General features: G+C 43.4%; 1 protein-coding gene across 1 annotated transcript in view; it reads left to right on the top strand.

The window, feature by feature from the left end:
- Positions 1-13,512, top strand: part of LOC145357910 (uncharacterized) — a 112,313-nt gene that overhangs the window by 66,559 nt on the left and 32,242 nt on the right. The window contains exons 2-3 of the mRNA XM_080211479.1: positions 1,976-2,137; positions 12,586-12,656. Coding sequence (XP_080067605.1) covers positions 1,976-2,137; positions 12,586-12,656 — 233 coding nt within the window. The remainder of the gene's footprint in view (positions 1-1,975; positions 2,138-12,585; positions 12,657-13,512) is intronic.

Raw genomic sequence — 13,512 nt, 5'->3', positions numbered from 1 at the left:
GGAGGGAAGAAGCTGTTCTCGAGTCGGTCGGTACATGACCTCGGATTGAGAATAAACGGGTACCTTTCCTTGTAAAGTTTCTGGGCATTGATTTGGCAATTCTGTTTTATTGATTTTTTTTTATTAAAGCTGTTATAAGAACGACTTGTGAAATGTTAAGAGTGTGTTTACTCTTTACGCAGCTTCTTAATACAGTAACGATATTAAGGGGGGGGGGGGCGCTGGGTAAGTGTGTTGCTCTGTGATGGCAAATACATGAACTCCAGTCTCAGAAGCTTTTCCTCAATCAAAGTCATGACTGGAAGCCCAGCTTGAGATTTGAATATTTAGTCTCGAGGGTGACTTTATTCTGATGGATTCTGTGCTTCTTTTGGCTAAGACATTAAGCTGTGGCTCTATTTATAATCCTGTGGGCAGTTAACTGGTCTCACATTGCTATTTTACCCATTGCCTAGCTGAAACTGCATCAAAAACTAATTAACTCTCAATCTTTCTGTTTACGGGGCCCTGCTTTATGCAAACTGACTGCCGTTTTTGCAACAGAACCTAGCAAATATATTTTAAAGTTTTGATTAGTTGCAAATGCTTTGGGGATTCCTGAATGCTTGGAAAGGAGTTATCCTGTTTTCCCATGCACCGTTGTATGAGTTGCTTATTCCCAAATCCATATCTGTCCGAACTACAGTACGAAAGCAGCTCTTGTCACAATCACAAATAACATCCCATACAACTGGCAAATTTTCCCTTCTTCAGAGTTTTACAGCACGGATAGAGGCCCTTCAGCCCATCGTGTCGACACTGGATCAAGCACCTATCTATTCTAATTCAGTTTTTCAGCACTCGGTCTGTAGCCCTGTTTGCTGTGACATTTCATGTCCTTATCTAAATGCTTGTTAAATGTTGTGAGGGTTTCCTGCCTCTCCCATCCTTTCAGGCAGCGAGTTCCAGATTCCCCCACTCTCTGGGTGAAAATGGTTTCCCTTAAATCCCCTCCTAAATCTCCTGCCTCTTACCTTAAACCAATGCCACTGGTTATTGACCCCTTTTCCCATCGATATTCTTCCATTTTGAACCTCGATCAGGTTCCCCCACCCCCTCAGTTTTCTCTGCTTAAGGAGAACAGCTCCAGCCTCTCTCCATTGCTCCAGGCCAGCCAGTAATCCTGGTGAATCTCCTCGGTTCCCCCTCCAGTCTAATCATTTCCTCCTCACGTGGCAACCAGAACTGCACACATCAGTCCAGCTGTGGCCTCACCAACATTTTATACAGCTCCACCATAACCTCCCTGCTCTGGTATTTAATTCCTTGGTTAATAACACTAAGTATCCCATTCGCCTTTCTCCCTAGTCTTCCCAAAATGCATTGCCTCACACCTTTCCAGGGTGAAATTCCATTTGCCGCTGGTCTGCCCAGCTGGTCTGTATCGTTCTGTAATCTAAGGCTTTGCTCCTTCTCCTTCTCGACCTGTTTGCAGCTATTAACATGTTGACCGTGCCATCAGTATGCTGGGTCTCTCTCTCTCCCCACTGTCATCCAGTGGGTGGGACTGTTCTCACCTGGTTCCATTCCTAATGTTCTCACTGTAGCCAAAACATCACCTGGTGGTGACCTCCCTTCCTGTATTTCCATTCTAACCACAGAGTCTCCCACAGAAATCAATCCTATTTCCCATCACATGCTGTCCCTCAATAATATTAATGTGATTGGCTGCTAGGCTGGGAGTGAATGCTGACACTTTACTAATCGACACAAGGATAATAATCGACTGTTTACTACAACAGATTTCCCATGGTATCGTTCATATCGAGCCAATCACAAAACTGGCTGTGAAACTATCACAGTTGTGTAGGAGAGGATGTAACCAAACTGCTGACCTATAGGATTGACTAAATAAAATGTTTAAAAACACACATTCTAGATTAGCGATCGATTTATTCATTTGTAATGAGACACTTTCCTTTTTGTTTCCTAACAGCTGCCTCTAAGTCGGAAGAGGAGAATAAATGGGCCGTTCACTACAAATCTGCCCAGTACGAACATCAACAAGAAAATATCTTCCTCCCACCCTCCCGACCGCAACATTTGGAAGATCTGCACAAAGAAGCTGAAATTGGCCTCAAATCCCTTCAGGAACAAGGTAGGATATCAGCAGATCCCTGGCTTTAGACACACTGAACGATAAGTCTGGCACCAGGATGAAACCAGGGACAGAACCAGATCAAAAGTGACCAATAACAACTCTTATATTCAGTCCTGTATTTTTAGGGGAAGTATGTTAGTGCAAAATATTCACAGAATGATTAATGGGAAAGGTGCGCACTAAAGTTTGAAGGGAGCAATTAAGTGGAAAATATAATAAAGAACTCGGCTTGTTGCTGTCATTGAAAGTTTGTCGGAGAGAATTTTTAAAATCTTTGGGCAGCGTAAGATACTAACGCTGACCAAAACTAGTGAGGAATTAGAAGATTGAGAAAGCTTTAAAAAACAATGAAGAATGACTAAGAAAGTGACAAAGAAAGGTAAAATAGAGTATAAAACTAAACTAGCACAAAATATGAAAACTGATAGTAAAAGTTTTTACAAAAATATAGAAAGGAAAAGAGTGGCTAAAGTAAACATTGGAACCTCAGAAGACGAGAAGGAGGATTTAATAATGGGAAATGAGGAAATGGCCGAGGCCTTAAACAAGTTTTTTTTGTCGGTCTTCGCAGTGGGCGACATAAGTAGCTTACCGAAAATCGACGATCGTGGGATGTAGGGGGTGAGGTTTATTACTTTACTAAAGAGGTAGTGCTGGGTTGGCTAATGGGTCTAAAGGTAGACAAGTCCCCGGGCCCGGATGGAATGCATCCCAGGGTATTAAAAGAAATGGCAGAAATAATAGCAGATGCATTAGTTGTAATTTATCAGAATTCACTGGACTCTGGGGAGGTGCCGGCTGATTGGAAAACAGATAATGTAATGCCATTGTTTAAAAAAGGAAGTAGACAAAAGGCGGGTAACTACAGGCCAGTTAGCTTAACGTCCGTAGTTGGGAAAATGCTGGAATCCATCATTAAAGAAGAAATAGCAGGACACCTGGAAAAGAATGGTTCAATCAAGCAGACACAGCATGGATTCACGAAGGGAAAGTCGTGCTTGACAAATTTACTGGATTTTTATGAAGATGTAATGAGTGCGGTTGACAGAGGGGAACCGGTGGATGTGGTGTTTTTAGATTTCCAGAAGGCGTTTGATAAGGTGCATCACAAGAGGTTGCTGCAGAAGATTAGGATACACGGAGTTGGGGGTAAAGTGTTAGCGTGGATTGAGGATTGGCTATCTAACAGGAAGCAGAGAGTTGGAATAAATGGGTGCTTTTCTGATTAGCAGTTGGTGACTAGTGGCATGCCGCAGGAATCCGTGCTGGGGCCTCAACTGTTTACCATATACATAGACGATCTGGAGGAGGGGGCTGAGTGTAGGGTAACAAAGTTTGCTGATGACACGAAGATGAGTGGGAAAGCAAATTGTGTGGAGGACGCGGAAAGTCAGTAGAGAGATTTGGACAGGCTGAGTGAATGGGTGAGGATCTGGCAGATGGAGTATAATGTCGGCAAATGTGATGTTATCCACTTTGGAAGGAATAATAGTAAAATGGACTATTATTTAAATGGCGAAAAATTACAACATGCTACAGTGCAGAGGGACCTGGGGGTCCTTGTGCATGAGTCGCAAAAACCCAGTCTGCAGGTGCAGCAGGTGATCAAGAAGGCAAATGGAATGTTGGCCTTTACCGTGAGGGGGATAGAATATAAAAGCAGGGAGGTCTTGCTGCAACTGGACAAGGCACTGGTGAAGATGCAACTAGAGTAGTGTGTGCAATTATGGTCCCCTTATTTGTGAAAGGATATATTGGCCTTAGAGGGAGTACAGAGAAGGTTCACCAGGTTGATACTGGAGATGAGGGGGTTAGCTTATGAGGAGAGATTGAGTAGATTGGACCTGTATTCGTTGGAGTTTAGAAGGGTGAGGAGGGATCTTAGAGACATATAAAATAATGAAGGGGCTAGATAGGGTAGAGACAGAGAGATTCTTTCCACTTGGAAAGAAAACAAGAACTAGAGGACACAGCCTCAAAATAAGGGGGTGTCAATTTAGAACGGAGTTGAGGAGGAACTTCTTCTCCCAGAGGGTAGTGAATCTTTGGAATTCTCTGCCCATTGAAGCGGTGGAGGCTACCTCGTTAAATGTGTTTAAGTCACGGGTAGATAGGTTTCTGATAGACAAGGGAATTAAGGGTTATGGGGAGAAAGCGGGAAAGTGGAACTGATCCACTTCAGATCAGCCATGATCTTATTGAATGGCGGGGCAGCTCGAAGGGCTAGATGGCCTACTCCTGCTCCTATTTCTTATGCTCTTTAACTGAGGTGAGAGATCAGTTTGAGGGAATTGTATTCACTACTCTCCAGATGCAGTGCACCATTCGGGGGAGAAATAATGGAGTTTTTGTGATCTGTAATATTTGTCTGTTTGTTTGAATATTATTTTGCATTTCGATGAGTTCAGATTTGACCCAATAAGCACAAATTCTAATATAAAAACAAATTGTACTTTACAAAGATTTTGGTTTGAAACCTTGGCTTATGAGTGGAAAATGATGGGAAATGTTAAATCTTCTACATCATGAGTCAATAAGACACCTCGTGTTCACAGCCAGAGAGAGCTGTCAGGTCGATAGTTCAGAGATTTAAAAGATTAGCTGATTAAAATCCTAGGGCCAAAAAACAAATGGGTAGAAACTGCAAAATGCCTAGTGACATCACGAGGTGTGACAAAAATGTTTGATCCGATGTTTACATTTCCCTGTTGCCTTTAAGAAGGGAAAGGTTTGCTGCAATTCAGTGTTGCGCTGTGATGGTGTGTTTTGCTTTCATGCCATCTGATTTGTGTGTGTGGGTTTATGCGCGCAATGCCCAAAATCCTGTGTCCCTGTGTTTCCAGTTCCGTCTGTCCGGAATTAATAGATTAGCTTCCAGGATGGAACCATGTGGCTGGGAACCAGATCACCTGGGTAATCCTGTGATATCATTCAGAATAACAATTTAACATTGAAGTGATCCCTTCCCTGGTTTTAATTGGTTCTGGATTGAGTATTTTCTGAATGTATATTGGAACAAAGTGAGCAGTTTACAATAAGGCTGATGTCCATCGTCACATCATTCTGTAAAAGCAACTCAAACAAATGTAAACAAAGAGCAGGGGCAAAGGTTCTTTATTGCAGTAAAGCTATTGGAACAGAATTCTTTTCAGGCAGTTGGGACCTGCCAGGGTTTTGCCTCCGAGCAGAGATCTTTTAATAGAAATCTTCACTTTTTTTTTGGAGGGTTTTCTGAAATATGTCTCTTAGGATTTTGTATGTCTTCCCTTTTTAAAACCCACTTTCGATGAAATTTAAAGCACTTTAGCTCAGAAACATTATGTTGTGCTTAATGAGAAGCAGATGCTGATTAAACTGGTGCTCAGAGTTCAGAATCTGGATTTATTAGAACTCCTATCTGCTAGGTGGAGTTGTTCCATTTGACCCAATCCAAAAGCAAGACAGAATACTGAGCAGTTTATGGATGTTTTTAAGAAGGCTGTATTTAGTGAAATGAATTCACTCATGCAAAACCCAAGAATGTTTTTGAAAGCAGGTTTTTAACATTTTAAATGAGTTTGCAACCAATTCTGAAACAGGACAGTCCAGTTCAAAACTGACGGCCTCCTGTGCTTTTAAATATATATCAGACCATAAAACACAGGTGCAGAATGAGGCCACTCGGCCCATCGAGTCTGCTCTGCCATTCAACCATGGCTGATGTTTTTCTCATCCCCATTCTCCTGCCTTTTCCTCGTAACCTCTGATCCCCTTATTAACCAAGAACCTGTCAGTCTATCCCCCTGAGGGAGTGGATCAAAGCTAAATCCTAGTTTTAATGGGGTGATGAATCAGGGATAGTTAATCCAGAGAGGAGTTTAGAACTTAAACATCTTCACTGGATTACAGGCCTGTCATCCCCACAGTTTTATAGGTAATGATTGTGGCCTGTGTTCCCAGAGTTTGGAGAAACCCAACAGCTAATGGAAGTCAAGAATGGCCAGATAGAAACATTGGAGAAGAGGAGGCCATTCTGTCCTTCGAGCCTGCTCCAAGATACTGTCAAATCATGGCTGATTTGGTTGTGGTCTCTCAGATAGATCCACCTCATTTTCCTAAACTCCAGTGACTAAAGGCTCAACTTGTTTAATCTTTCTTCAGAGGATAAGCCCTTTACCCCAGGGATGAGTCAAGTGAACCTTTTCTGAACTGCTCCTAAAGCAATTCCATCTTTTTTTTTCTAGTATCCACTGCCTTTCCAGCATTGCCTGTAGGTCCCCCAGCCTCCTGCTAACCTGATCCAGAGAGCAACTCCTCCTCCCCTCCCCCTCCTCCCAAAAACAGCACCATTAGCTTCCTCTGCCTTCCCCTTCCCGGATCTTCCTTGTCGCTCTGCAAATATCCGAGTCAGAATTGTCTGAAGGTGCAGAAAGCCCCCAGAAAGGGGGCTACTGATGTCATTAACATCGAGCATTGACACCATCTCCTGTCCAATGATCAGCCATTTGCTGACTGCCTCAGCCAGTGAAATAATATTTTCCTTTTTTTTGTATAAGAAAGAAACAGAAAAGTTTCTTCTTTTCCCTTCATGGCCCTTGGAATTTTCCTGATTTTTGTACCTACAGCAGTGACTGTCAGTGAATGTGTTCCCCAAACATCCCGTGACCACATTGAAGGGTTCTAACTCTCCAATCTCAGGGCATTCTTAAACTCCAATTGTAAAACCACAAATGAATATGTTTTCATCATGTTTTTCTGTCTCTGTGTCTGTCTGATTGTAAATATAAATCCCCCCCCATGAGGCTGACTCTTTCTGCCTTTTCTTTCTGCATTGTGGATTTGCTCTGTGGTTGGAGAATGGTCCTCAACACACAGGAAGTGAACGGGTTTTGAAGCTATGATGAGTCACTGCTCTTTGTGTAGTCAACAACACAGAACCAGCATTGTCTCTGCAGCCCGACTGTCACCCTGTCAGTATGTAGGTTGGTCCTGATTTTTATTTACTGTGGGGTTACACCCACAAATGCAACGATTGAAGTAGCTCCCAGCAGGGGTGGAGCTCTGAAATTTTTGATTTGGTTTATTATTGTCACATGTATTAGTATACAGTGAAAAGTATTGTTTCTTGTGCACTATACAGACAAAGCATACTGTTCATAGAGAAGGAAACGAGAGAATGCAGAAGGTAGTGTTACAGTCATAGCTAGGATGTACAGAAAGATCAACTTATAGCAAGGTAAGTCCGTTCAAAAGTCTGATGGCAGCAGGGAAGAAGCTGTTCTTGAGTTAATTGGTATGTCACCTCAGACTTTTGTCTCTTTTTCTCGATGGAAGAAGGTGGAAGAGAGAATGTCCGGGGTGCGTAGGGTCCTCGATTATGCTGGCTGCTTTGCTGACGCAGCGGGAAGTGTAGACAGAGTCAATGGACGGGAGGCTGGTTTGTGTGATGGATTGGGCTACATTCACAACCTTTTGTAGTTCCTTGCAGTCTTGGGCAGAGCAGGAGCCCATACCAAGCTGTGATACAACCAGAAAGAATGCTTTCTATGGGGCATCTATAAAAGTTGGTGAGAATCTAGCCGACATGCCAAATTTCCTGAGTCTTCTGAGAAAGTAGAGGCATTGGTGGGCTTTCTTAACTATAATATCAGCATGGAGGGACCAGGACAGGTTGTTGGTGATCTGGACACAGAAACTTGAAGCTCTCGACCCTTTCTACTTTGTCCCTGTTGATGTAAACAGGGGCATGTTCTCCTCTACACTTCCTGAAGTTGGTGACAATCTCCTTCGTTTAGTTGACATTGAGGGAGAGATTATTGTCGCCACACCAGTTCACCAGATTCTCTATCTCGTTCCTGTACTCTGTCTCATCATTGTTTGAGATCTGACCCACTACTGTGGTATCGTCAGCAAACTTGAAAATTGAGTTGGAGGGGAATGTGGCTACACGGTCACAGGTGTATAAGGAGTATAGTAGGGGGCTGAGAACACAGCCTTGTGGGGCACTGGTGTTGAGGATGATCGTGGAGGAGATGTTATTGCCTATCCTTACTGATTGTGGTCTGTGAGCCTATCCAGGCACAGGGAGTTTGTGGAGAATGGAAATAAAACGACAAAATTTAAATTCATTTTCCTCTGAGCAGAGGAATAGATTTTGACAGGAGGTGTTTCCACACTGCGCTAAACCACTTCTGAATATTCATATATCACACATTAACTTGTGGGTGAAGCATCAGGTGATAAGGTGAGAATGGAATATGGTTAACATTAACAGGGAGAAACAGTTTTTGAAAAGTAATGATTTTTGTGGAGTTATTTGTGACTTTGAGCCGTTTTGAAACATCTGATGTTGCAGCTGTTTTTCTAGCGGGCTAGAATATGTTGATGAAATGAATGGTTACTCTGATAGTCACTGTGTTATTCTCAGATTAGTAACTTTTAATGCTGACTTGCATCTTCCAAATAGCAAATTAAATGTAAATAGTTTATTTTTTATGTTCTTAATTTAGAATGTTTGTAAAGGAACAGATCCAATATTTGTAAGAATGTTGGAATCGAAAAGCACCTTTACAAGTTGGTTGTGATGTGGAGGAGGCTTTACTCATGTCGGAATAACAGAGTTTTTGATATGTGGCCAAGGGGGAAGCCAGCATTGTCATTCCAGGATGGATCTGTCTGGGGAGGAATGTGTTGGGATCTTGAATAGGAGAAGAATCCGAATCTGGGTAAACTTTTCATGAATACATTTCATATCAATTGGATTACACAGAATATTATAAAACTATAAGAAATAGGAGCAGAATTAGGCCATTTGGCCCATTGACTCTGCTCCCCCATTCAGTCATTGCTGATATTTTTCTCCTCCCCGTTCTCCTGCCTTTTGCCCATAACCCCCGATCCTCTTATTAATCGAGAACCTATCTATCTCTGTCTTAAAGACACTCAATGACCCGGCCTCCACAGCCTTCTGTGGCAAAAGTTCCACAGATTCCCCACTCTCTGGCTGAAGAAATCCCTCATCTCTGTTTTAAAGGATCGTCCCTTTAGCCTGAGGTCGTGCCCTCTCTGGTTCTAGTTTTTTGTATGAGTGGAAACATCCTCTCCACGTCCACTCTATCCAGGCCTCTCAGCATCCTATAAGTTTCAATGACATCTCCGCCCCAACCCCCCATTCTTCTAAACTCCAAAGAGTACAGACCCAGAGTCCTCAACTCTTCCTCATACTTCAAGCTCTCCATTCTTGTGAACCTCCTCTTGACCCTTTCCAAGACCAGCACATCCATCCTTAGATACAGGGCCCAAAATTACTCTCAGTACTCCAAATGGGATCTGACCATTGAATAGCCTAAAATAAAGAAGGGACTCCTGGAAAACCTCAGTGGGTGTGGCAGCACCTGTGAAGAAAGAAGCAGAGTTAATGTTTTGAGTCTGTATGAAAAGTCCAGGCTGTCTCCAGGTAACGGGCTGTGATCCTACCAGCTCATCCTGCCAGTCCATTGGCCAGGTGAGCTGGTAAGAAGATAGGATGGAAGATCAGGATCACACCTGGTTTCTCACCTCTCGCAATCTTACCGATTGACCAGTGACATCACTGGGCATGAAATCTTTGAGGCGGGGGGGTGCTCTGGAGGGGTGGGGGGGAGGCAGGGGGGTGCTCTGCAGGGGCGGGGTGGGGGGGGAGGCGGGGGGGTGATCTGGAGGGGCGGGATCGGGGGAGGAACGCAGGGGCGGGGTGGGGGGGGGGAGGCGGGGGGGAGGTGATCTGCAGAGTTCAGGTTGATTGGTGGGGGCAGCAGTCGGGGAGGGCCCTGCGTGGGCAGTGATTGGTGCGGGGGAATGGGAAATGTCTGGAGAGGCTTTAGGGGATGGACAATGTCCTGGGGGGAGACTGGCACAGGGAATGAATGGAGGAGGGTCCCGATATCTGGGGGCGGGGGACATGACGGGCTTCTCCAACAAGATTAGTCTCCACCCAGTCCCTTACTGGTGAGAATCATACCTGGGTTTTTGTAACTAAGTGCTGTCTTGTTGTGACTGGGAATGCGCCCAAAACATCAGCGCAGTTCCCGTTTTCACACTTGTTCAGCATTTCCAATTTTCTTTGTAAAATTCCACCCATTTTACAGCTAAACACTAACAGAGCTTCTGTTGGATTGTTGCAAGTATCAGTGGAGTCAGAAGATTTGGTCCAATCTACACATTGGGGTGTTAATCTCTAATCACTGGTGTGCGATATGTCTATCAGGCTGTGGTGAGGAGTAAGAGATACTGTTTCCTGGATCAGATTTCCCACTACATCGACACAGCCTATTGTGGGAATTCTAAAACCAGTAACTAGAGCTGGTGTATTGTAGAAGAATGTGAGGTTTTAAAACAAAAAAATGAGATATCGGATCATACTTTGGACTCTACAGAAATGTGTTTATAGTTTTTGATCCTGGCTGGAGTGTTAGAAATGTTAATGTGTTGACCTGGATTCTAGCTGAGGGTTTGTTCTGGCAGTGACTGCCACTGTTATGGTTGGAAAAGCAGATAGAAAATGTTTTAAACATAGGCCACACTTTATTAAAAAGCTCATTCCCCTTGGCTTATGTGAAGGTCTGTATTGAGTTCTGTTTTGAATTATTATGATAACCTCGATTTAGTTAATTAAATTCTAAACACTGTCAAACCCAATCCTGGATGATTGAGATTGCCTGCAGGAAATTAATGACTTGTTTGGTCAAAAGAGACACTAGATTTAATATATCATACAAAGTGTTTTATATAATATTGGAAGGCGAGGATCATTTCTGTATAGACTTCCACATGTGCTGAAAAATAGTTAAAATCTGGTGAGTTGCTAAGAGATTAAATTTAAAAAGTCACTCTTTATACTGTGGATGGTGAAGTTCTATTTTTATTATAAATGTTGTAGAATCTGGGGAAGACGGTGCCTGCACCCTAAACCCGCGTGTCCCCAACAGCAGAGTGGGACTGATGGGGTGGTGAGACCAGATTCTGATCACAATGTTTGACAAGAGCAAAGCTTTAAAGTATAATATTCTGTGCCAGCTATTAGGAGGCAATATTATTATTGTGGAATCAATCCCTCTTCTGCTGCACAAACCTGCAGAGGTTTTTCTGGTTGTTTGTTTGATGTGGTCAGTATTGTATATAAATAATATTACCCCAAGACTCAACTAAAATATCCCGAATTGTACAAAGCTGCTCCAGTGCTGTTTACACTGCAGTGAATTTACCCGTTTCCAATCCACAATCTAGCTTCAGATGATGCTGGTAAAAGTTTGGAATTTTTCCACAAATGGCAATTGTTGCTAAATTAATTGAAAAGATAGTGACCAACTGAGAATCAGACTGAATATAAAAGGTTTAGAGTGAGGGTGAGAAAGCAATTCATATAGATTACAACTAATAAAAAAAAAGGAATCCAAAAGTTTACTCTCGGCAGTTAAATAGTGAGAAGGAGCGGGGCCAATGAATACACCTGGGGCAGGGACCTTGACTGGGATGTTAAATAACTACCTTACACCTGTCCTCGCCAAAGAGGGTGATTCTACCCAGGCCCTAGGGGAAGCAAAGATACTCCAGATAACCAAGCTCAGATTTTCACTGACTTACGGAGGCTCCACAGACATTCAGGAAATGGTGAAAGGGCCGGATTGTATTTATCTGAAAGAGCCGCACGGGGGCTTGACTCTCAGGCTGGGAAATTTAAATTCAGTACAAGAGTTCAAACTGACCCCGTTTCTCCTGTAGCGAATGGAGGGCCTTAACCCGCAGTGTGGGAATGTGAATTGATGGAGATATAAATAATCTTTAAGGAAAGATAGAATGTATCTGTGTTGAGCAATTTTTAGAAACCTGCCTGTGTATCAGATTTGAACAAAAAGTCTCTGTTCCGGTGATTACAGTAGCTGTTTTTCGTCATTATGTCAAGGGCTTTTATTACATCATTATTAATGTTTAGCTGTTTTCCATAACCCAAATAATCCCAGCACGGGGTGGGGGGGGGGTGTAAATTCAGTTTAACTGACGGCTTAAAGAGGTTATTAAAGGATTAGCTATTGTTGATGTAGAGTTGTGAGTTGGCATGGAGTGTAGTTGGGGGATTGATGGGGTGTGAGGGATGAGAGGTGAGGGGTATGAGGGGCAAAGGCCAGAAATCCAATATTTAAAAAAAAACAACTGGACAAAGTCCCTGAGAACTGAGGGAGGTGCCACGAGGCAGGAAATTTCCTGAGTTAGCCATCTTGAGAGTGAAGATTGGTCATTTGTAATGTTACTGACTAATTGACAATATTTCTGGTTTTGATGTCTACAATGTGTGCACACTTTATCCGTCTGCAAAATAATCATCATAGACAAACTAACTTTGACATGAGTTCTGACAGATGAGAATTGTTGAGAATCTGAGTTGATGAAGGATTTCTGATGGTTTGATGCTTTGTCTATTTCTGTTCCAGGAAACTTGGATGGATATTCCCAGCCCAACATTCGGAATGGTTATGGTTGTGATGATAAGGACAGTCAGCATGTAAGCCATGTGAATTTCTCATCAACTCTGTGAATATTTATACATTTTAAGGTCCACCTATTCAGAACTGTGGAAAAAAATAAAATGCATCATTTTGGAAATGTAAATAAAATTAGAAATTTCTCTGAATATTCAGTGGGTTTGACGGTCACTGAGAGAAACTGAAGTGAATCCAGAGTTAAAACATTCACTGGGATTCTCTCTCCCCGGAATGCTGTCGGACACCCTCGGACTTTCCAACATTTAAAATTTTTAATTCAGATTTCCAACATCTGCATGATTTTGTTTTTAATTAGGAAAGATTAAGGTCAAGAAGCCTCCTCATTCCCCCCCCACCCTCGCGCTTCCCCCCCCCCCCCTCGCACTCACGCTACCCCCCCCACCGCCCCCCCCCTCACCGCCCCCCCCTCGCTACCCACCCCCTGGGAGTCTCCTTTTTCTCTCTTCATCTCACCTCCTCTGTCTGTCTCTCTTTGTCTCCCCCCACCCCATCCTGCCATCTGTGTTCTCTCTCTCCCTCCCTCTTTTTCATCCTGTGTGCGTGTCTCTGTGTGTGCGTGTCTCTGTGTGTGCGTGTCTCTGTGTGTGCGTGTCTCTGTGTGTGCGTGTCTCTGTGTGTGCGTGTCTCTGTGTGTGCGTGTCTCTGTGTGTGCGTGTCTCTGTGTGTGCGTGTCTCTGTGTGTGCGTGTCTCTGTGTGTGCGTGTCTCTGTGTGTGCGTGTCTCTGTGTGTGCGTGTCTCTGTGTGTGCGTGTCTCTGTGTGTGCGTGTCTCTGTGTGTGCGTGTCTCTGTGTGTGCGTGTCTCTGTGTGTGCGTGTCTCTGTGTGTGCGTGTCTCTGTGTGTGCGTGTCTCTGTG

The sequence above is a fragment of the Carcharhinus amblyrhynchos genome, chromosome 24 (genome assembly GCF_965287045.1).
Source record: "Carcharhinus amblyrhynchos chromosome 24, sCarAmb.v2.hapA, whole genome shotgun sequence".
Classification (NCBI taxonomy): Eukaryota; Metazoa; Chordata; class Chondrichthyes; order Carcharhiniformes; family Carcharhinidae; genus Carcharhinus; species Carcharhinus amblyrhynchos.
This window is presented reverse-complemented; position numbering and strand designations above follow the sequence as displayed.